The following is a 23,421-nucleotide window of genomic DNA, read 5'->3' on the forward strand; positions in this document are numbered from 1 at the left end:
ATATTCGGCTGTTAAAGGAATAGGCAAAAGAAACCAAGACCTTCTGGGAGAAGTCTTCATGTTACAGAAACATGTCCTGGATGTGAATGTTAATGTACCCAAAGTTTTAAAGGAATAAGCTATGCACCTTTTAAACTGGTAACAGTAAAATTGCGTAGTCCAGTTCAGGTTTAAGCTTTTCATTCATCCATAGCTGTGAGCCAAGTTTTACTTTCCTGAGTTTGAAGAATTTCAATTTCAGGAAACAGAATTTGTAAACAGTATAATTAAATATCTTAATGAAAACAACACAGTTCCAGCTCCTCTACATTAATCATAAAATTACTTTAATTTGGCATTGATAGGAATCGAGCATTTATGTAAAAGTCGGATATGCAATAAAATCTGGAACAGAGTCACTAAAGGTTATTTTAAAGACCCATAACCTTCTTCTTTTATATAGTAGCCGGTCTAGTTAAAGGGTATGCACTCATATAACAGTTAAGTGTAAAAATAGTAAAAGTTGACCCACTTCACACGTGGCACACATTCTGTCTCTTGAATTTTTCATTATAATCAGCTTGCCCCAATCTTCTCTGTGTTTAGTGGTGGTCATAAAACAAAGAACAGCTGAGCAAAAATCAGCTGTTTACTCTGTCTAAGGAGCAGCACTGTCTGTTTGTATAAGAGCAATATGAGATAATAGCAGCTTCTTCTTTCCTAGAAAGCACTTTTAACACTAGGCTTGTGCCTCACCTCTAGATGTGTGATAACTAATGCAAATGTCAGCTGATTCTCTTATTCAGCATTAAAAACTAAGCGACTGCTTCAATAAATGTCAATAACTTCCTGCAGATAAACAAACTGTTTGAACAAATTGTTTTTCTTCCAGCATAATCTCTGCTGTTTATGCAGGGGGAAAAAAGCAATCCTATCTCAACACTGCAGTGAGTATAGCTTGTCACAATGAAATGAAAAAGGGTAAAAAAAATGGAAAGGGGGGGGGGGGTTACAAATATATAATTTCTCCTTGGACTTTTTGCTATTCCTCCTCTCTGCTGCTACTCATATCGACCATTCTTCTGTTTAATTGATGCTTCTTTTATTGGCATTCTGTCAAGTGAATTAAATTTCAAATTATGGAAAAACTCTTGGGTGAAGAAACGGTTTCCTCTCAGAATTGTTCATTGTTAATTAATCTCATAAAGCACAGCAAATATGACTGTTGGTTATTTGTACATAAATAAATGCAATTAAAAAGGCATTTTCAACATGTAATGAAATTTAAAACAACCCGAGTGGTGAACAAAAGTATAAACAAAGCCTATAGTGGTTATAGACGCTTAAGGTGATAAGTTATATGCAATTTGACCCCCCCCCCCCCCAAACCCCATAAATAAAATCCCTTTTCAGCAAAAAGATAATTTCAGGGTCTGTATTCATTACAGATAAACAGCAGAATATAGTTAGCGTCTTATTGCCTTGCATTTAATCCAGCTCCAAGATAACACAGGAGTCAGGACCAATTCTCCTTATGCTCAGGAGTCTTTTTACTCAGTTACATTTCCTTTCTTATCTTTCCCATGAATCTTGACAAGTCAGTTTGATATTTGACCACTTAAAGCACTTGAATTTATTGTGGGAAAAAAAATATCAGGTAACAACTGCTAGTGACTGAGGTTACCAAAATAATGTATCTCAAAAACGCAGCGTTTATTAATCTCCACTTAGGTCAGAGTTTTTAGGATCCTTTGTTTTAAGAGATGGAAATCTCAGTTTATCTGTTGATTAAAGGCACAACTGTATAAAAATGTCTGTTTTCCCAGATATACTGCTATGTGTGGACTAGGCCTATGACATTAATTTGATAAACGATAAACATCCGGCTTAAAGAAAATCTGTAAAAAGTTGTAATGACTTGCTGTGGCAACCCTTGAATAATGGAGCAACCGAAAACACTCTAGAGTCAAGTTTGTCATGTTTTAATTCCTCAATATTTTGTTCTTAACCAACAAAAAACCTGTGACCTATTTATTGAGTATTGAAAATGGTATAAAGTATTGAGTATTTTTAGAGTATTGGTATCGAGTAGGGCTGGACGATATGCTCTAGAAATAAAATCAGATTTTTCACAATAAATTCTACTTACGATTTTAATCGATTTCCTTTCTTTAAAAAAAACAACTGAGAAACAACACGGTAATCATTCAAATAAACCTTTTTTATTTGACACACGCACGCACACACATGCAAAAACTAACCAAAATTTATTTCCCTATTGGCCAAATTAGTGTCCCTATTGTAATTAATAGAGCAATAACTTTTCACAAGTCTCACACAGCAGCTGCCTGTCAGACAGCGCTGAGGGAATAGGGAGACTCCATGCAGCTCTAGCAGTTGTGAGACAGTAACGGTGGAAAGATCGCTGCTTTCAGGTGAAGCTGCTAAATCGCCAAAAACATAAAAATGGGTCTGAAGAGTCTCCAGATATGAGTCGCTAAGTAGGAAACATTGGACTGTCATCTCTAGTTTCCATTCTCAACTAATAGCAGAGCAGCCCAGTAGACACCAGCAGCTTTATTCACTACCAGCTGGAGGAGATGGTGTTTTCAAAAGTAAATTTTAACATTTCACAATATTTTAATTAATTTTAAATTGTGATTAGAATAAGGGCACAAATATACAGTAGCTATGCTATATCATATGCTTTACATCGTTTTAACATGTATTTGAACTGATTGAAGATTTGCCGGGGTTAATTTTGGTGTGGCGGTGCACCACGATGTACCGGAAACCTTGGTAATGAAAAGTTTCCTCTTTAGAGTATTTCCACAATATATTTTCTTAAACTTATATTCAACATTGTAAGCTTTTACCAAAACAATTTCCCCTTTCAGAACTGATATATATAGTTTTTTTTGTATTGGCAAACAAAACAAAAAATCTTAATTTTCCAAAAATTAAATCTTCAAATTCAAATGAATTGATAAAATCAATTTATCGCACAGCCTTAGTATCGAGTTTGAAATTTTGATATTGTGACAACCATAGTAGTGAGAACATTGCATTATTCCATGTTTTATTAAGGGAAAAAGTGAGGCATGTAATGTATCATGTGTTTGGCAAGAGCTGGATTAAAACAGCTGATGTATGAATCGAATGAGCTGGCAGCCCATGTTCAGTGAGAAGGCTGGAGGAAAAAAGCAATCTAAAGGTGCAATTGATTTTCAGCTTGCAGTGTAAGCAGGCTCAAGGCAACAGAAAGTTAAGCACAGAAAATAGACTGCTTCACACATCTTGGCTGGGATTTAGTGAAATGAGCAGAATGCCGCTCCCTGAAGTGAGAAAACTTTTTCTCTGGCTTGAAAGGTTTATGTAAAGGTCAGCATGTTGGAAATAACAAGTGGAGAATCAGGGAATGAAGCTCCAACCTCGGTTTAAATCTACTGTTCATATAAAACACGTTATGTCCTTGCCCATCTTTACGGTGTTACGTCTAGGATTTATCAAACATTTTTTTTATAGAAGGTTCTGCAGCGGGGCAAGCTAAAATTGTTTTACGTATATTTAAAGAACTATTTAAGGTCTTACTAGTAGTACTAGTACTAGTAGTTTTTTTTCCATGTAATGCTTTTTTTGTTTAGTGTAACGATATTGAAAAGATGTACTTTTATATTCACACAAACCATTAAAACACATAATGTTAAAGTAGATATGCATTCTAATCTTTCAACATATTAAGGAGGATTGAACACTTGGTTTTAACAGTAAGCCAAAATGTCGCAGAAACTCATTTGTGTTCCTTGTCCTAAAATAGTAGATTTATAGTATTCTTGTTTTTAATACTTGTTTTTTATGCCATTTCACAGTTAATTCATAACATTTAAAATAGGGACGCAAGCAAACAATTGACTTCTGATTAAGTTTCCAAAAATGGTTTATTAGATTAAAATTGATTCCGTTTGATTAACTGATGACGTCCTCTTAGACAGACCTTTTTTCAGTATTGTAGTGTGACCGCCATCCAGAAGGGGGCGCCACTGCTCATCCTTAAGCGGATCCAGACCAGAGACTAGTTGTAGAGAAATAATAATGGCGGTGCATTCCAGGAACGTGAAATGTTCAAAACGGAACCTGTTTTGGGATTATTTTACACTGTTTACTGACAGGAATAAAAAATGCACCGTATGTGGTTCTTTTTTAATAAATAGCTACTTATGTAATTATCTAAAGCGCCCATTCAGTTGTGGCATCAACTTCACTGTAAATAAAATGCTCCCACGACTCAACCACCTAAATCATGCAACTTTTCTTAAACAAAATGACTTTGGGTCTAGGCGTATTTATATGAAGAGGAGCCCATTCAAAGCTTAAAAAGAGAAAAGCCTGTTTTCAAGTCAGGGATCCTGTTTGTGTTCTTCCTCAGTGTTCAGTTGCCAGTACTATTGATTAAATTCTTAACCCTCTCGGGGATATTTTAAGTTATTTTTATGTTTGTTTTTATTTTTGAGTTAACCTTTAACATATATCTCTTTAAATGATTCTTTTCACATCTCACTGTTTATGGGGATTTTAAGTCTCTCACATATTTGTATTTGATACAGCAGGCATAAAAGTGTTGAAATATTGGGTTCCTGTTTTTAAAATGTAGCATTTAAAAAAAAAGCCCTTCATTTTATGGAAAGACCATGTTGATACAAGAGGAACCACAAGTTTTAAAGAAAATGGCTGCGTATGAATTGATTGGTAGTCAGTCGATAAGATCAATCAACTTTAGATTAACTCATTAATCAATAACTTGAATCCCTAGCTTGAAACCTAAGGTGTATTTTAAATTACAAATCTATATTATATATTTATATTGCAGCTGTAAGTATAATTTCATATGAAAAAAAATAGTTTTACTGAGGAGTATCGATTCTCTAATAATATTACCTTCTTTTTTGTGAAAAATATCCTAATTATGTGGAAGTAGGTTTGTTAGATTAACTCATTAATCAATAACTTGAATCCCTAATTTGAAACCTAAGGTGTATTTTAAATTACAAATCTATATTATATGTTTAAATTGCAGCTGTAAGTATGATCTCAAATGAAACAAATGAGCTTTACTGTGGAGTATCGATTCTCTTAATGCCTGACGCTTAAGTATTGCACGTTAAGTTATCTGTATAACATAATGACTTTAAAAATGCCTGTGGCTGTTTTTATGAGAATGGTGTTTCAGATTAAAGGAGGAAGTGAGTCACATCTCGTTCCCCACCTTGGCTACATTTTTGAATAAATCGATGAAGGATAGTCACTCGACTCTGTGTTGTTGTTTTATTATGTTTTCAGAAAGGACGTTAGAGTCTAAGTGTCAATATTTGAAGAAGGTGTGTGAAATGTGGCACATTGTGTGTGAGAGGAAGATGATGCTTCATTAATCGGTTCATTGGTATCAGTAAAGGTTGAGCTTCTCACAAATGTTTCTGCTTGAAACCAATGTCCTGTAGCTGCAGAGTACCTCCTTGTTTTCCTATTTTATGAGCTGAAACTTGTTCGTGATCAGCAGTGGTGTCTGAAACACATTAAAGACGTTGTTCTGTACAGAAAGCTGTGGGAAATGAGCCACCATCAGCCATCAACAAGCTTACCTTGTCCCACTGTCTCTCTCTGTCCAGCGTGATGACGATCATGGCTGGGTTCACCAGATAGCCATTACTGTTGAAGGAGAAGTCGTTGTGCTCCCATGTTACATTCAGCATGTGTCTGAAGGAACAACACAAACAAAAGTTGATCAGGGACTTAAGTCAAATGCTGCCTCTGATGGGCACTTGAAGGAAAAGCAGTAGAAAAAATATTCCCATTCATAGAGCTAACAGTGCTTTTTTTAAATTTCAGCTATTTTATCACAGGGAAAATATAAAACTTAAGCTGTAGTAGAGTTAAAAATAGGAGGAATATTTTGCAAATGCAACTTAATATCATGATATCTGATACGAATAACCCAGGTATTCTTACTCCTTTCAACAAAATGTTTCCACCACATCCCAGCTACTATAAATATGCATCCAGCATGGCATTGAGAGCAGTGAAAGTCTATCCAGCTGGATAAATATATCATTGATTTGCAGAATTTGCATGCATGGCACTTGAAAGAAAATAACCTACAAAATATTGCGTCCAAACTAGGCCTGGACAATTAATCGTATTTGCAATATAATCCAAATTTTAAAAGACGCAATTTCGTAACAATTAATGGATCAGATGCGTCCTTTCAATGTGAGTAATATGTTTAAAGTGGGTTAGCCTCCACATAGAAAGGAAGAGAGTTGTAGCAGTGAAATAATCTAATTTTATTATTTGTTTTAGAGTTTATATAATCATATATATATATTTTTTTTACCAGACACTTTCAGGAATCTCACCGTAGCATAAAGTAGCAGTCAAACTGTTTAATGCCTAGACTTGTTTGTTGGTTGCACTTTATGTTCAACAAGGATTGATGTCCAAGTCAATTTAAAAAAAATCCGGATTAATATAAACAGTAAAATGTCTTGTTTTAAATAGACATTGTTTATATACGTCTTTATCTACAGGGCATTTTGTTGCTTGTTGTTAATGCAGAGAAAAGTCTAAATTAAATGGCAATCTCAATTATGGCTGAAATATATCATACTTTTGTTTTTTGGCAAAATCGTACAGCCCTAGTCCAAGCTCTCTTTTGCATAAGCAATATGTCACCATTCTACAAGCCCCCCCATCAGGTATTCGCATGTAGTAAATTATTATAATGTCTGTAGGTGTTCACGGTTAATTTTTAAAATTAAAATTAGCCTTTCTAATCGGCGCCAGATCGCTAGCCTCGTGAGACCATCCTGATCTCGCGAGCTTTCAAGGTTTCACTCGCAGATCAGTCTGGCTACTCTCCGTTAAAGAAAATTTGGAGCCGTTCACCAAACGAACGTCCAATCAGCGTTGGCTTTGAGGCGGGTTGAGGTGTGACGCAACGAGAAGCGCGACAGTTCAGTCTAAAGAACATGGCGGTTTCAGCCGATGAAACTAGCGTTAGCGTGGCTATCGAGCAAGTTTTATCATAATTACAGAGTATTTCTCTGCTGAGCTAACGAGCCTTTACCTGCAGCAGCAAGAGTAGCTTGGCTTGTGGTTGTGTTTTCGTCGTCGCTTGTAACAGAGCGACGACGAATCTGATTGGTTTATTGGCCCGTCTATCACCAACATAGGCCAATCAGCTAACCAGTATTTTCGCCCCTTCCCAAAATTACTTCAACGGAAGCTTTCCAGATGGATATGCGGAGCAAATCTATCTGGCGGAGTCAGGTAACCAGATCGCATCCTGAGCTATTTCTATCTCTAGGCTCCCACACAGTGGCGGACATGCGGCAGTCACATTAAATGCTTGGCGGGAAGAAGTCTTCGCATTGAACTGTTAACTATGTGACGCTGAGCTGAAACACTAAGCTGCTCCAAGGCAGTCACATCCACTCTGTACTATACTGATAAACAAGTGGGTGCCTGCTGTGGCAAATGTAGGAATTTGTCATAAGAAATTAAGCCAGTAAGTGCACTTGACGATCAAGGGTAAAACATCCGTGGCTCACAGGTCTGGGCAATAATCAGAAATTTTCAGACGTCATTTTGCCAATGTCTGTATTTTAAAAATGAAAGAAAAATTCATTTTTATCGTTTTTAATAGGTAACGATAGGCTACGCTCCTGTTCCTTTAAGACCTTGTGCCACGTATACAGTCTGTAGTCACGTGACTCCACCCCATCCAGTCTGAAACAAGAAGCAAAGGAGGTGGGGAGGTTGAAAAAGTGGAGGAAATTGCAAATGTTGAAGCGCCAGCAGTAGAGCTGCTCGAGGAGCAAGAGGAGGAGCGGGTGTGAAATGCATTGCCGCTACATCTGATCTCTGGTCCAGTCGCATGATGGTCCTGTACGTCAGTCTGACATTATATCAATGACGAATGGAAACTGCGCACCAGAGTGCTCAAGACGGCACATTTTCAAGCTGAATGGACCAGGTTTAGGCTCTCTGTATGGTATAGGTATCTTGATATACACCTGTATGGTGTATATCAAGAAAGAGGCCCTTGTCTGTATTACTACTGGCACAAAGTTAAAGCTGCTGAGATCAATAGATAGATGCTTCTGTAGTGTTTTTTTGTTGTTTGTTTTTGACAGTGTAGCATTAAGAATTGCTGTCTTAATGCCAAAGAGAGCCCAACAGATATTACATCCCCTGAGTCTGCTTCTTCACCTGCAAAGAGAGATATAAAAGGAACTGCAAAACCAACTGATAAAGTTACAGGTTTAAACAACCAACACCTTGATATCATCACTGAAGAATATACAGAATAATTTAATATGAAATGTATAAAGTGACAGCAAAAGATAATAGGATTTTTCTGTATAGAGGTAAATCTGTAAGCACCTGAGTCCAAGCACCTGTAAGTGTTTCTGAGAGTGCACTTGTGTATGTGAGGTATATCCATAAGAAAAATGCTCAGTAGTGGTTGTGAGGAACCAAAGACCCGCCCCCCAGATGCCCGAAGGGTCCCCCAGAGCAAAGGTGCCCAAGAGTGACCAACACAGGGATAGATGGTTCCCCCCCAACAGCCACGGTGCCAAAACCCCCGGGAGTTGCAGTGACGAGCCCGCGGGCTCCGCTGGCAGCCAGCTACGCTGGAGCGGATCCAGTCATGGGCCCGGTGACCCGAGTCCCAGGGGCACCCCATCCCCTGAAAGAGCCACGGGGCCCCAGGCCCTGCGGAGCAACCGCCAGGACTGATTCGACACACATCCAGCCCAAGATACCGAGGACCACCAACTTACTTACGCTGCCTCCCCCACACCCTGCCCTCTGTACTTAAGCCGTACCCCCATATTCTGGGGGAGAGCAGAAGTCCCAGCTCCAGCTGACACCCGGGACCCAACAGCCACCCCCACCCCAGACCCTGACCAGGTGGCCCTGCTCCTCCTGCAGGCCCCGGACTCCAGATGGCAATCGGAGAACAGGGGTGTGAGAAAGACCCCGACCCTTCCTCTTCATACGCAAATGTCTTGTTTTCTTTATGTTGTTCTCAAGTGCGTTTAAACCTGGGATGGCCCAAAAAAAAGAAAAGGGGGGGCCTCGCATATTCTCCCCTCCATCCCCCCATGCAACCGGATTTTTCCCCCCAAAGTGCCATCATCCAAGTTACCCAGCAAGCAAACTGAAGGGAAAGGTGAAATCTTTACATCTCAGGCACTTTGACAAGTCCTCACATGTCTGAACCCAGAACTTGTGAACAGGTGTACATAACCACAGTGCATGAATGTAAGTGTCAGGATTATTGCGGTGTTTTGGGAGCAGGCTGTACCTGGCAATCGGTAAGGGCACATCTTAATGGAGTTCCCTATGTATAAAGGTGCGGCCGCTGCATAGTGTTATTTTTTATCATTATCATTTAATCTTTAATCTATATGCCCTGTTGGGGGAATATGTGTAGTTGGGATTTGCATCTATTGAGATAATTAGTGTGCTGTGATTGTGAAGTAGCCCATGGGGGGGGGGGTAGCCCATCCAGTTATCGTTATCGAGGTGAATTGCTCAATAAATCGCAATATTGATTTCAGGCCATATCGCCCAGGTGTGCAGGAGCCTTGTGTGTCTTCTAAGCTAAATCATCGCTCCTACTTTCAGCTCAAAGTCACCTGGGTACTCAGGTAAACTCACACTAAGCCAGGAGACAGAATTCCCCGAGAGAATTTGTATGTCTTGTGTCACACGTGTGGGATCTAATGGGATAAATATGTCCTTTCCTCTTGTGCGTTACAACAGAAAAAGCACACATTTGTTGATTTCACATGGTGCCCCCATTATTTCAGTGTACTGACAATGTTTGCCTAATGCTAAGATTAGGATGATCACGTCCGTTTAAACTCTTACTTCTTCCTTCAGGACGTAGGTGCGCCCTGCCTAAATGTAGGTCTAACAGGCTAAACAATTCCTTTGTCCCTGCAGCTATTGCTTTCTTGAATAACTAATTAACCTGCTTTTTTTCCTGTGTATGTTTGACTGATTGTTGTTTAATTGTTTGTTTGCTACTGAGAGCTGTAAAGCAAATTGCCCTAAGGGGGCAATAAATATTCCTTGAATCTAGGACATTAACGCTCAATGCAGCGCGTTCGCAACAAGTAAATGACTCTACGGTCATTTTCAGATGTCCTACAAAAATATAATTTTTTTCTGATTGTCGCACATCACCAAACGTCTTTCTGTTGGAAACAGTAATTCACCTTCCTGAGTTCATGTATGACATAAGATGACTGTGTAATAAATATTAAATTGAATTAAGTTATGATAAAAAATATTCTAAACTCTGCCATATCTAGATTTAAAAAGATTTTCATTTATTCAAGAAGTAGGAAGGACAAGAAAATATAACCATGTATAAAGAAACACGATAGAGACAGAAACATAAAAATAGAGGCTGAAAAATGGATAAATAAGAGAGAAATGGAGAGAGAAAGAAGCTGGCTGCTTGTATAAAGCTGTATTCTGTGATATTAATGGAAAGGTAAGTGGAAGAGAAATCTTAGCAATCCCCCAAAAAAGAACTATTAATATAAATACTTTCCCCCAAAACAAAATCCCTAGGGGAAACACTGCACTGGGACCAATTACCAAAGCAAACTGATACAATGCAACTCTAACCTAATTTGATGTTTTTAGTTTACATGAGGCTGCAGGTTAAAAAGATAAAAGATAAATTAATTTATCACTTCAGTATCAGACCATAACTGGCCTGAATTTATATGGCGCCTTTCTAGATTGATCGCTTGAAGCGCTTTACACTACAGCCACACTCACCCAGTCCCACTCACAAATGCTCACACATTTATGCACAATACACAGATCGGTGGACAACTTGGGTTTAAGTGCTTTGCCCAGGGGAACTACAACAGAAGAAAACAGGAATCGACCCACAACTTACAGGTTGTTAGATGACCAATCTTTGTAGTGAGACAGTCGCCCTCAGATGATCTTGGCTGTTGTCTTTTAGACGTAATTGGATTTGATCTCATCTTTATTTGTGCTTTGTAGATGAGTGCAGATTCAGACATGTTTCTATTGTTGTTTCTTTTCATTAATGAAAATCAGATTTTAACACTGCACTTTTCTACATTCCTGGCTTTTTAAATTCTCTTATAATCACTTCCCTGTTGTCTAGAGTATTTCAGTAGTGTGGTTTGTATGAGTTCTCCTTTTATTGTAATATAAAATTTTATTTATAAGCACTTTTAAGATTAGCCTATGGATAAACATGGTGTAAAATAATAAAAAGACAAATAAGATAGCAAATAATTGAGTTGCATTCACTTGATATAGATATGAAAGTAAGAAATTTACCAAAGGACAAGGTTGTGGTTGGCCTTGTATGTTCATAGGATTGATTTATATTGAGTGTGACAGGGAGTCAGTGGAGTTAGTGTACAGGTGTGAAGTAGATGATGTAATGATGCAAGCTGCTGTCTTTTTTGTACCAGTTGCAGTTTATGGAGAGTTTTCTAGGGGATATGCAGGGAAGGGAGCTGAAATTTTAAAGTCGGGGGTGTCAGCCAGTCAAATTGATTATTTTTGCTATAACCCCTGAACTACTCAACAGGACGTTGTGTGGTGCAGCACTGCGCAGCTCAAAGTGAGAGCTCAGACCAACAGGGCTTTTTTGTCCATGAAGCTAATAACAGCTAGCGCTAGCCGATGTTGTCCTGGAAGTTTACTACTAAGCTATCGTAGATCCAGGAGCTTTACCAGCTTTTTGATGTTGCTCTCTAACATCCGTGTCGTACTGTTAGCATGTAGCACCACTCGGCATTTCGGTTGTCTTGTCTTCCTGGGCAAATTTCTCTGAACAATTATTTTCGTGTTTATCTTACTGCCTATAAAAAGTTTTCATGTTTTCTTCTGGCGGTTCTACACCTGTTAGCAGACTTTAGGACGTCCTGCAACAGCTCATCATTTGAGCGGCTACAGGGAGGAGACGGGAGTGTCTCTGCGCTGCTGCCGGAAGAAGTGTGATCATTTATATCTATTTTTAAGCAACTCTATCTTTGAATAATTAATTTGTTAGTATTGATTATATCGAGGCAACACTTATTTTGACACCGTTACCATACATCATCTTTGGTATCACTCTTACTGGTGTATAAAAAACTAAAACCTTAGCCTGGCGGGACGGGAAGTACAGCCCGCAAAAACTGACTTCAATTGGGACATAAACTAACCCAGATACGCGCAACCAGACACAACCAGTTACAATGCACATGCCTGTAACTGTAGAAAAATATAGTGCTGACTCAAGGTCCTCCAACAGCAAGTTTCTCACATATATATATGTGCAAATAAGCAGGTAAATGTGTGATAATTTATATCTATTTTAAGCAACTCTATCTTTGAATAATTCATTTATTAGTATCGATTATATCGAGGCAAGACTTATTTTGACACCCTTACTATACATCATCTTTGGTATCACTCTGCTATCTGTCTGTCTGTCTGTCTGTCTGTCTGTCTGTCTATCTGTATGTCTGTCTGTATGTATGTATGTATGTATGTATGTATGTATGTATGTATGTATAACCTTAGCCTGGTTGGAAGAGAAGTACAGCCCGCAAAAACTGACTGCGATTGGGACATAAACTGACCCAGATACACACAACCAGACATGGTTGTGTGTATATGCCTGTAACTGTAAAATAGTGACTCGAGGTCCTCCAACAGCAAGTTTCTCACATATATATTTGCAAATAAGCAGCTAAACGTGTTCAAAAATACCATTTAGGCAGCTTGACAGACAGCAGAATGGTCTAATCACGGCGTTAATTTGACAACTGACAGTGTAACGACTCGTCGTGCTGAAACACGCTGACGAGAACCCTGCTGATGTTTGGCAAACAGACATTCAACAGAAACACATTTGTTCATTTAGCACACAACAGCTGTTGGACTGTGTATTTTGCTCTTTTGGATAAATCTCTGATATGATCAGCCATGGTTTTAAAACAGTAGAGCTGCTGGTTCTACAGCAACAACAGCTTGGAATGATACCTTTTGCATATTTCCAACACATTTGAACACAGTCTTATAAATGTGTAAAAAATAATCATGATACTAAAATGTCAAATTGTTACATCCTTGATTAGTTGAGTCGTTGTAGATGACGTTGAGTACATTTCACGTCTCTAGAGAGAACAACAGTCTTGGTTTTTGACTGACTTTGCTGAGAAAGTTATTTTTTATGAATCTGCAGTTTTTGTTCTTCTGATTCAAAACGTGAATGCACTAAAATAACATTTGAAGAAACTCAGCAAATGGAAAGTTTGCTCACCAGTTTGTGATTCCCGATTAGAACATTACACTTAATGATGGAATTTTATTTTTAAGGAAATTACATAAGGAGTTACATTAAAGTAATTTCCCTCTGGGATTATTAAAGTATGTCTGATTCTGATTATTGGTTTGGCTGCTGTAGTAGGATGGTCAAAATGCTTTACATCCTGAGGTGAGCTAATGGTACCAGTTGATTCAGCTCCGCCTCACTAAGGACTTGCAGACTGGTGAAACTGATCAATTGCTTCTCTATCTATGAGTTTTTCTCTTCAGTTTTGGAGTTCATTTGGGACTCTACCGATTTCTGTGTAAGAAAATCATCTGGGGTCCTTGATGTGTTTGGCGGCCGCTTTTGATTCTCTTGTTACATCAGTCACATCCTCTGTTGCATTAGCCGTGTGGCACAGCGCTCTCACCTCACACACCACTCCAGCCGAGGTGATGAAAGCCTGGTGGGAGGAGAGCAGCCCACAGCCCGGCGTGTGTGTGAAAAGCGTGTTTAATCTGGTAGGGAGCGGTAATCTTATTAACAGGTGAGCCGACTCGTTATCAAAAGCCTGCTTGAAAAGATCGTCTCATCCAGCGAGCACAGACCCAACAACAGAGGAGGGTGTTTGATCTGGCTGCAAAGAGAAGAGATCTGACGATAAAGCTAATTGAAAGTGCTTTGTTCTGTTTCGCTGACCCAACTTACTCATGTTGCTGAACGTGCGCCGCCCGGGTCTAGCATGTACGAATGATACGGTTTGCACTGTATCAAAGATGGTGATTACCTTCATGCTACTTTTTTTTTTTTTATAAACCGTTTACGCTTACAGAAGGCATTTTATCTCCAAAGACTGTCGACTCTGAAGTGAAAATTACTTTTGACATCACAGGGAGAGTCTGAGGTTTCAAAATAAAAATAAAAATATTCTGATTATGCTTGATAGATGGGCCTTGATGATCATCTATAAACATTACCAGACAGTACAGTCCGTTCTCCCTGACTAACCGGAGCTTTCATGAGTCAAAAGCTGCTGCTGGGACAGTTTATTTATTTATTTTTTTATCTCTCCACCTCTTCTCTTTGCTGATTAAAACATTTTTTTCCCCCAACAAAATAGGATTTGCTCTGTGCTCCATGGCACAGATGGCGTCATATTGCCCTTTTGGGCATGATTTAACTGATGCAAGACCACACCCTTATCCACTTTCACTGCCCCTCCTTACTAAATTACCTCACAGTCTACAAGAGAGAGAGGAGAGTGATCAGTGCTGAGGAGATGGGCCATAAAATATGCTCCATCCATCACTACAAACAGATGGGAACTCCTAAAACTAAGGCCTCTTTATAACTTGTTTTCAACTCCCAGTGTTTCAGTTATTATGACCTTTAGGTTTGTTAATATAGGGAAGGCTACTGCAATATTTCTTAAAAATATCATCCCAAATTTTGTCCAAAAAAACTCAAATACCGTCCAGTTTTTTTTCTCTACCAGCTCCTAACATCTTGACATTTACTCATGTCTTAATCCTGCAGGTTCGTCTTCTCCTATTGACTTAAGTTTTATTTTTTAGAGATTTGCAATGCCGATATGGATTATTTTAATCTTTCTACTGATATTTGGGTGTTGCTGAGGAGTTGGGTTATTTCCCAGTGAGAGATTCAGCCTTTGTCTTTGAAATCAAATTGTTCTTGTTAAGTCTGTTAAACAATTATTGTTCCATTTCAAAACTTTGTGTTTCAGCCAAGGTTTTTGGAAATACTGGTTAATAATCAGGATTGTTTTTGGACATTTTCTGCTAGGGCTGGGTATTGTTAAGAACCTCACAATTTGATTATATTTCGATTCAATATAAAAAAAATTTGACAGGTATTTTAAAAGAATACACAAATCTTTTAAAATACCTGTCAGTACATTAATATGTCAATTGCAAGCTACCAGAATTGACAAAGACTCCTGGTTGCCTCCGATTTAAGCCTGTTTGCTGTTGCTATGACCCGGATAACTGAGAATTTGCACAGGCATTTCAGATATTTATTTATCGTTAATATAAACTGCCATAGTACACCAGTGTATATATTAATATTTTTGAGCAATTCAATCTCAATATGGAGTACAAAAGTGAAAACAGGACAGTACTGTGTTCACACTGAAGTACAAAGTAAACTTTAAAATATCCCCTTTCTCTTAGAAACTGGGATAATTCACATCATTTTTTTTAACAATAACACATCTGAAAATGAAGCCTTGCCCATTTTCAGGGGTGGTGAATCACTGTCAAAATCCGCGCTGCCTCCATGAAAGACGGACACGTCGCGGGGAGCGAGCAACCTGGCGCAGTCGAGTGACAATAATCCAGGCTACTGTCTCATTTATGAGGTCTTGCTACTATTTTCACTAGGGTTGTGTTAAAAAAATGCTGAAAAATCTGTAAAAATTACACCTAAAAATGTAGGTGTAATTTTTACATCTTTTTCAGCGTTACGCTGAAATGTGCTGGAGGAAACCGCGCTGGTTGGAGTTGCTAATTTACTCCATGTATCCTCCCAGGTATGTCTTGGATTGCGTGAAATAAATGTATAAATAAATGCGTATAGGCCGGCACAACTTATTTGTTTTTTTTCCTCTTGATGATGCATTTTACTGATGCAACGTATATTCTGGAGCAATTAAAAATACGAAATATACGGTAAATTTTTAAAAGGTTATGTTCAACCAACTCCTTTGTCATGGAAGATTGTACACTTATTGAGGTTTAGCTTGAAAACAGGGAAGCAGGGAACAGGGAAGACAACCTGGGTGTAAAAGCACACGTCAGAGCCAGAGAACTTCAGTTTAAGTTGATTTGCTGAAGTTATAAGATGTCTTTTAATGATGTTAAACATCTCTTAGTAATTAACATAATTGCCCGACTTTATATTTTGGATTTCAAGTCTTAGATTTAATTAATAATTATCTAAAAAATATTTTAGGAAAACTCTTTAAACTTGTGGAAACCTCGCTACACAGCAACCCAAACACTGCAAATTACACAAAAATATTCAACACATTTTCCTTTAACTTTTTTTAATTCTAAATTCTCATATCCAGAAGCCTTCAATCCTAGTTTCAGAGGCCTTTGGAGTACAGCAAGTACACCGAACTCTACAATAAATGTAATTTTTACATGTATTTAATGCTCATCAATCAAACATCACATCTAAAGAAAAGCTCCAAATATTGTTGTTTTTATATACAGCTGGGCTTTTCTCTATAACTATTCAAAGGTTGTGTTGAAGCAGTTTACTTTAATTCTGATTAACACAGCGTTTAAACATTAATCAAGAGGTGAGTTTGCATCATCACTGCTGTGCATTTCAGTATTACCGATTTAAATATTTATATTAGAGCTTTACGTTGTCTTACCTGAAGAGAGTGTCGTTGGTAGTGGATTGTTTGACGGGGTTGTGACAGTCACTGTGGCCCTCAGGAATGAATCCTCTCTGCTTCCTAAAGCTCTGCACACCTTTAACCACGATGGCTACCCCATCCCGCACTCTCTTCCTCAGACTCATCCTCCAGCGGTCTGTGATGATGCTGATTATCCCCACAGGGAAGCTGTCAGGCGGCGGGATGTCTGGGTTTCCCACAGCCATGCTGGGGATTATCCAGATGTAGCCTGGTCCCACAAGTCCAACTTCAGTTGCTAATGAAAAAAGGTACTGAGCCTCGTCGTGGGAACAGTAGACCAAGAGGACCTGGGCATCGATCTGTTGCAGCAGCCTCCGTGCTCGTATGTCGTTGGTGCTGTCAGCTGACATGTCGAAGGACAACACGTCCTGCAGATCCCACAGGAAGTAGCTGGTGTCTGTGAAAGACTTAATATAATCCACGTAGGCTTCATAACCTGGGTACAGGCTGGTTATGACCACAAAGCTGTCCCAGTTGTACTCCTCCATCACCTTGAACATGCCGTTGATCTGCTGCTCGATGGAGGAGCCCAGCTGGAGGAAGTTGGAACCCTCACCCTGAAGGGAAAGGAGGGAAATTATATTTACTTAACATGTAGCAAATCATTTGTTCCTGTTTAACAAAATAAAGTGCATTTTAATATGGACACTGGAGAATAAAATCTCTGGAAGACCTAAATGTTGACAGATCTATTCACGTCTTATACACTGCAAAAAGGGAACTTAAAATATGTACAATATTCTTGAAATTAGTGTGTTTTCCCTTGATTTCAGCAGGTAAATAACTATTTGTCAATGGAATAAGATTTTTCCACTTAAAATAAGAACAGTTCATCTCTATCATCCTATTTCAAGTGCAAGATATTTAATTTTCTTACTTTAGGAGTAAAAATACTAATTCCATTGGCAAATAGTCCTATTTAGGTGCTCAAATAAAGGTAAAATACACCAATTTCAAGACGATTTTACTTACTTTTAGTTCGTTTTTTGCAGTGTACCCAGAGAGCTGATGTGTGCTACTCAACCAAAGCTGCTTTTTCACTTATTTACTACAAAAACCTGCATGACTTATTTCTGCTGTGCAAACACCATGCTGTATCCATCCTAATACAAAGGGAGGGAACACTATTAAACTGAGCAGTGCATGTTTTTTTTAATCTGTTTTCACCTTGGAAGATGAATGAGCGCCGTTCTGTTCAGAAGTAGTGGTGAGAAAGATTTCAGCTCATGATGTGATGGGATTTCTTTTCTCTTTCATACATTTTCACTATGTCTCTTTCTACGGTTTGAACAATTATAATTGAAATAGATCAATTGATATATAATCAGTGAATTGATGTCAGGTTCAGAGTAAAAATTCGAACTGGACTGTCTTTTAGCCTGAGAAAATGGCGTTAAATCTCTGCCAGAGTGAGCTGGTCGCCCCCTCCTGACCCGCTTCCCTCTCTGGGGAGAACCCACTCTATCCCGAGCACCAAGCTCCTGGAGCTCAGAAAATGGAGGGGTCAGGCGTCCCGAGACTGCTTGCCAGCCTGTGATCGTATTCTTTCTGACTCCCTGTTGTTCTTGAGAGGGGCTTAGCTGTCTTTTGATGCATTAGCATCTCAAAGTTTCAGACGTCATGGCTAAATCCACTGCCTCTGTGCCTCTGACTGCACCCTGCTCACATCCATGAAAGCTTTTCTTTCTTGTAGCTTCACTTGTCACTGTATGTTCAGACAGAAAATGGTGTAACAAATACACTTTTCATGCTCAGTGTGCTTTCCTTAATAAACAAGAACCTGCACAACCCTACCTCTCTAATAAAAGCCAAATGGGAGTTAAAACATTGTTTTTCCTCTGGCAACTATTCTTTTTCCTTTCGCTAAATCAACGCAGAGCTCACATATTTTCCTTAAAATGGCTGGTCTCTGTATTTGCCTGTAGGACATTCAGTTATCAGCATCTTCTGTGGGAATTGGTTGTGCTCGGCGAACCTGCTGTGGACAAAGATGGATTAGTGTGCACTGGAGGCTGGCCGGCAGCGAACATTTACGTTCGGTGCAGAGATTTCATGCCGGTCAGTCACAGGGGAGCGTTGCACAATTTAAAAAAAATCTACTCCTCCTCTCTTCACTGTCCCACTGCAAATCTGTCAGTGGTGTTGCCTCAAACAGCCGGTTCCTTTATCTGCTGCATCACCTGGTTCACTGACAGGTGCTCGGCTGTCAGGGAGGATTCATGAAGATGTCTCGTTTACTTATTTTGTAGCTTGGTTCTGTTTTTCCTCAATGATTCCTTCACGCTTCATTGCACATGGAACCACAAACTACCTTTTAAGTCCTCAGACCTCCACAGCTCAATTAGCAGGGTGCAGACAGATGGCTCAGTCCAAATGAGCCTGGGGCCGTACCGCGGGCACCACTGCAGCTCAAAGCCTCGAGTCACGACTGTCTTGTCAGCGCACAAAGCTCTGTCCAAGGTCTGTGATTGTAGGGAACCAAAAGATGCCAGGAATCATTTCCAGAAGATGGAAATTTAAATATCAGGCTGGGAACGTTACCTTGATGTGAATTCAGATGTTAGAGCTGAAAGAAACAAATTCCAAGACTAATTGTTGGATCAAAAATTTAAATGACACCCAGGAGAACCTCTGAATGCAAACATAAGGCGTTCAAAAAGGATATTTCTATCTTGGTAAATGTACATGAAAAATAAAATGACCAACGTTGTAGTTGGTTTTTCTCCGTATTGTAATGAAGCTAAATATCCATGGATATTAAACTTCGGCACATAAATGCGCTTTTTAAAAAATAATTTTCTTTTGTGTTTAGAGGTTCTATTGTACCTTAAAGAGCTCTATAAGTTACCATCTCTGAACTGCATCGTAAACAATGGGGTTAAATATAAGGCAACAGATTTAAAAGGTCTCACCGCAGAAGGAATTGGGATCCATTACACTTTGGTTTTAACTTTCACAGTATGTCTCTGTACTGTTAATGTGATTTTTCTTTCTTTTTATTATCTGTTTCAGTTGCACACATCCTAAATTAATTGTCTAGTTTCCAGTTATCGGAATTATTTATGTCTAATTGACAGTTCGGCAAATTCTGTTGCACATCAATGTTTTCATAGTGGTGCGTAGCCAGGTAAAATAAAACAATATATAAGAGTTAGCCCTGACAACTCTGCTTGGTCGCAGGGTTCTCTCGGAGTAATTTGTAGTCATAATTTGACTCAGGGTCAAGGCTTCGGAGCTTTCTGAACAGGAAAAGCCAAGGTATGCAGGAATTTACCCCAGAATGCTTCAAATGCAAGATGCTGCTTATCTTCTCTAAGTCTGTTGCTGAGAGCATCGTCTCCTCTGTCATCATCTGTTGGGGCAGCAGCATCAGAGCCAGGGACCTAAAAGGCTCAACAACCTGATAATAAAGGCTTGTTCTGTGGAACTTCTGGAGACGATAATGCAAAGAAGGATTTTACATAAAATCAAGAAAATTACGGACAATCATGAACATCCTCTTCATGACATTGACTTTGGGAAAGTCTCAGTCAAAGGTTTCTTCAGATAGGTTGTAAAACGGAACACTACAGGAGATCTTTCCTGCCCACAGCCATCGCCATCTATAATAACTCATTGACAAAATGAGTTACATCTACATTCAATTTCCCTTTGGGATAAATAAAGTCTTTTTTTACTTGAATTGAAATGAGTCTGAATATCCACTAACCCAGCTGTCTGAAACGGGGCCCTGTATCATATTTACAGCAGAGACTGTGTACATCCTTAGTTCTCAGTCATCATTCGTACTCTCAAAGAAGATTAGACCGCTGAATAATAAGCTTGGCTTCAAACAGCTAGGATCACTTTAACTATAAAAATACAGAACTTATACCTGTGTACAAACAGTTACAGACATGGCCGTCTCTAACCTTTTTAAACCCTTAAGCAATTCGTCATCTGTTTGAGATTTCGATCACATGACTCAACTACAGCCAATCCCACAGTCACCGCCACACACCCGGCCCTTCACGGAGACCGTGACTTCTGGCGACGTCTCTTGGTTGTGGCATATGTGTGCCTCCGCCACACAGCAGGAAGTGCCCTGGCAGCAGCTTCCTGTGCTGCTGACGTCACATAGATCCTGCACGATGACAGACCAGGACAGAAGCTTGACTGTCCTGGCATTCCTCACAAACATTGGTGAATACCGTCAAAGAGCACAGAGGTCATTTCACAGAAGACTAGATTTACTATCCATGATTAATAATTAAGTAAAAATGCTAAAGTCAATGTAAACTGAGTTTAGTATTCGTGTAGATCCTTTAATATTCCCAGTTTGGGGATTAGCTCAGCTTCAATAACAGCTCACTCTGTTTGTGCTCCTAAAATCTTCTTAAATCTTCTTGTTCTCGGTTAGAGTTACAGACAGAAGGCTGCTAAACTACAAAAACTCTGCACTGACCTTCACAGGGAGAGTTTTGTTTTTCTATTTGTGACATTTAACCTAAAAGTGGCCAAATGTTTTTCAATGCCCTCTAAAATGAAACACTTCTTAGTTTTTTTTCTTATTGCGTCCCACACTGCAAAAACCCAACTAAAAATAAGCAAAATTTTCTTAAAATTAGTGTATCTGTCCTTGATTTGAGCAGGTAAATAAGATGATCTGCCAATGGAATAAGATTTTTGCACTTAAAATAGGAACAAATCGTCTCCATCTTATTTCAAGTGCAGGATGTCTAATTATTTTATTTTAGGGTTCAAAATACTTCCGTTGGCAGATAATATCATTTACCTGCTCAAATCAAGGAGAAAAACCCAAATTTTAAGAACATTTTACTTATTTTTAGGTCGGTTTTTGCAGTGCATCTCTTCCCATTTCACAGCCTTAAACCTCATGACTGTGTTGACCATCAACACAGTGTCTTGATCCCTACTGGCAGCTTCTTATCAGTCTTCTTCACAGCGTTGCCTTTAGTTGAGATAAGTCAAGCTGTAACAGTGCAGTCAGTTTTAAAATGCAGGATGTGGCGGAGAGGAGAAGTGAGTTGAAAAAAGTAGAGAAGAAAGACAGATAAAAAAAGAACTGCTCTAGTTTAGAGAACCGCCCCAGGCTCTTGTTCTTGGAGAGACGATCACGGTTTTGTACGAGCCAGACATACATTTTGTTCTCTTAAAACATTCTGGTTGGGAAGGGATCTGTCAGTCTACAGAGTGAATACCCAAAAGGATGCTTTCAAGTTCAAGTCATGATATCAAGCAATTTTTTTTATGATTGAAGTAAAATGTCTGATAAACAACTTCACCTTTGACTGGTAAATTACTAATGCAGCACACCAACTGTCTGTAAAACCGCCAGTGATCTTCCCAATCACATTAGCCTCATCATTCTTACTGACAAGATCAAAGCTTTCTCCTCCATCTGAAGTTGACATGCAGGCGCCGGCTCTGAGGAGCCTCACCTGTTTTACTCTCTACGTCCAGCAAACTAAAATCCAGTGTTTGCCCTAGAAGAGGAATCTGTTTATCCTGTCACAAGCCGTCACTTTCCGAGATCGACCTTTGCTTTTAGTGATACGTTTAAAAATAAATGAGCTCCGTTGCTTTAATTGCTCTCGACAGTGTCACATTAATCAATCAACGGGAGTCCTGTGATTATGAAGACATGATGGATATGAACTGTCAGATAAATGTAGCAAGGTAAGTTTGGCATTATTCTATATGAATTATACAAGAGTTGATATTTAATCACACGCAAAGCCCAGTGTAATTACAATAATTGGATATGTTATGTCATGAAATACACCTTTCTTTAAGACATTTGTCCTTTAAGGGTAAACCATGTACTGCAATGGTAGAATATCTGTTCTTTGTTATAAAAACCTATTTAACATGCTCACGTCTCATCTGTTGAAGTCAAAACTCTTGGAAATATTCCTCCTGGGATGTTAAAACTACATTTAGGTGTTACATTTTAAACCTGTGAAAAATGGGGATGGTATCTATTGTATCACTTGTCGTTACAAATGTCTGATAAGAATTTGAATGCATTATGAAGATGTATTAAAATTGCCTGTCACGATAAGTTTTGCTGGTCGATAATTTTTTTCCCAATACTTATTGTGCTAAATCAATTATTGTCATTTGGAGACCGTTTTCAACTAATATGATAATGGCATAATAACGCAAGTATATCCTCTCAACGTGCCGGCTCAGACAATTTAAGCAGGTGGCGTCATTTGGTTTAAATCATAAAAATCTTCACACTGGACTGAATTAGCTGAAGCATGTTTGTTCCACAAAGGTTTTAGTAGGCAGTGTGTCAGGTGGACCTGTGATTTTAGCACAATTTAGCCAAATGTGCCAAACCTTTTCACCTCATAAAAGGTTTTGTGTATTGCATAAACCGGTTTCATTTCTTACATTTGTTTTAGAGTTTTATTGTTAAACCGTGAAATGGTTGTTCGGTTTTACTCGTGATTAGAAGAATGTTCTCTCGCAAATGTTGAACAGGCAGTTATCACAAAACACTACAATTCCTTGCAGTGTCCATCTTCAGGATGTTCTTGATGTTGAGTGAAATTATGCCTGTTTTCCCCAGAGAGACGACTTGGGCTCCATGTCCTGGCATCACAAATCAAGTGTC

The 23,421-nt window shown here is 38.9% G+C and overlaps 1 protein-coding gene and 1 long non-coding RNA gene across 2 annotated transcripts in view; one reads left to right on the forward strand and one right to left on the reverse strand.

Moving 5' to 3' along the window:
* Nucleotides 1-23,421, forward strand: part of LOC110369118 — a 62,979-nt gene that overhangs the window by 34,943 nt on the left and 4,615 nt on the right. The gene's annotated exons all lie outside the window — the stretch shown is intronic.
* grin2ca (glutamate receptor, ionotropic, N-methyl D-aspartate 2Ca) overlaps nucleotides 1-23,421 on the reverse strand; it is a 58,354-nt gene that overhangs the window by 29,923 nt on the left and 5,010 nt on the right. Inside the window, 2 exon segments of the mRNA XM_036148431.1 lie at nucleotides 5,616-5,730; nucleotides 16,752-17,353. Coding sequence (XP_036004324.1) covers nucleotides 5,616-5,730; nucleotides 16,752-17,353 — 717 coding nt within the window.

This window comes from Fundulus heteroclitus, chromosome 16 (genome assembly GCF_011125445.2).
Source record: "Fundulus heteroclitus isolate FHET01 chromosome 16, MU-UCD_Fhet_4.1, whole genome shotgun sequence".
Lineage (NCBI taxonomy): Eukaryota > Metazoa > Chordata > Actinopteri > Cyprinodontiformes > Fundulidae > Fundulus > Fundulus heteroclitus.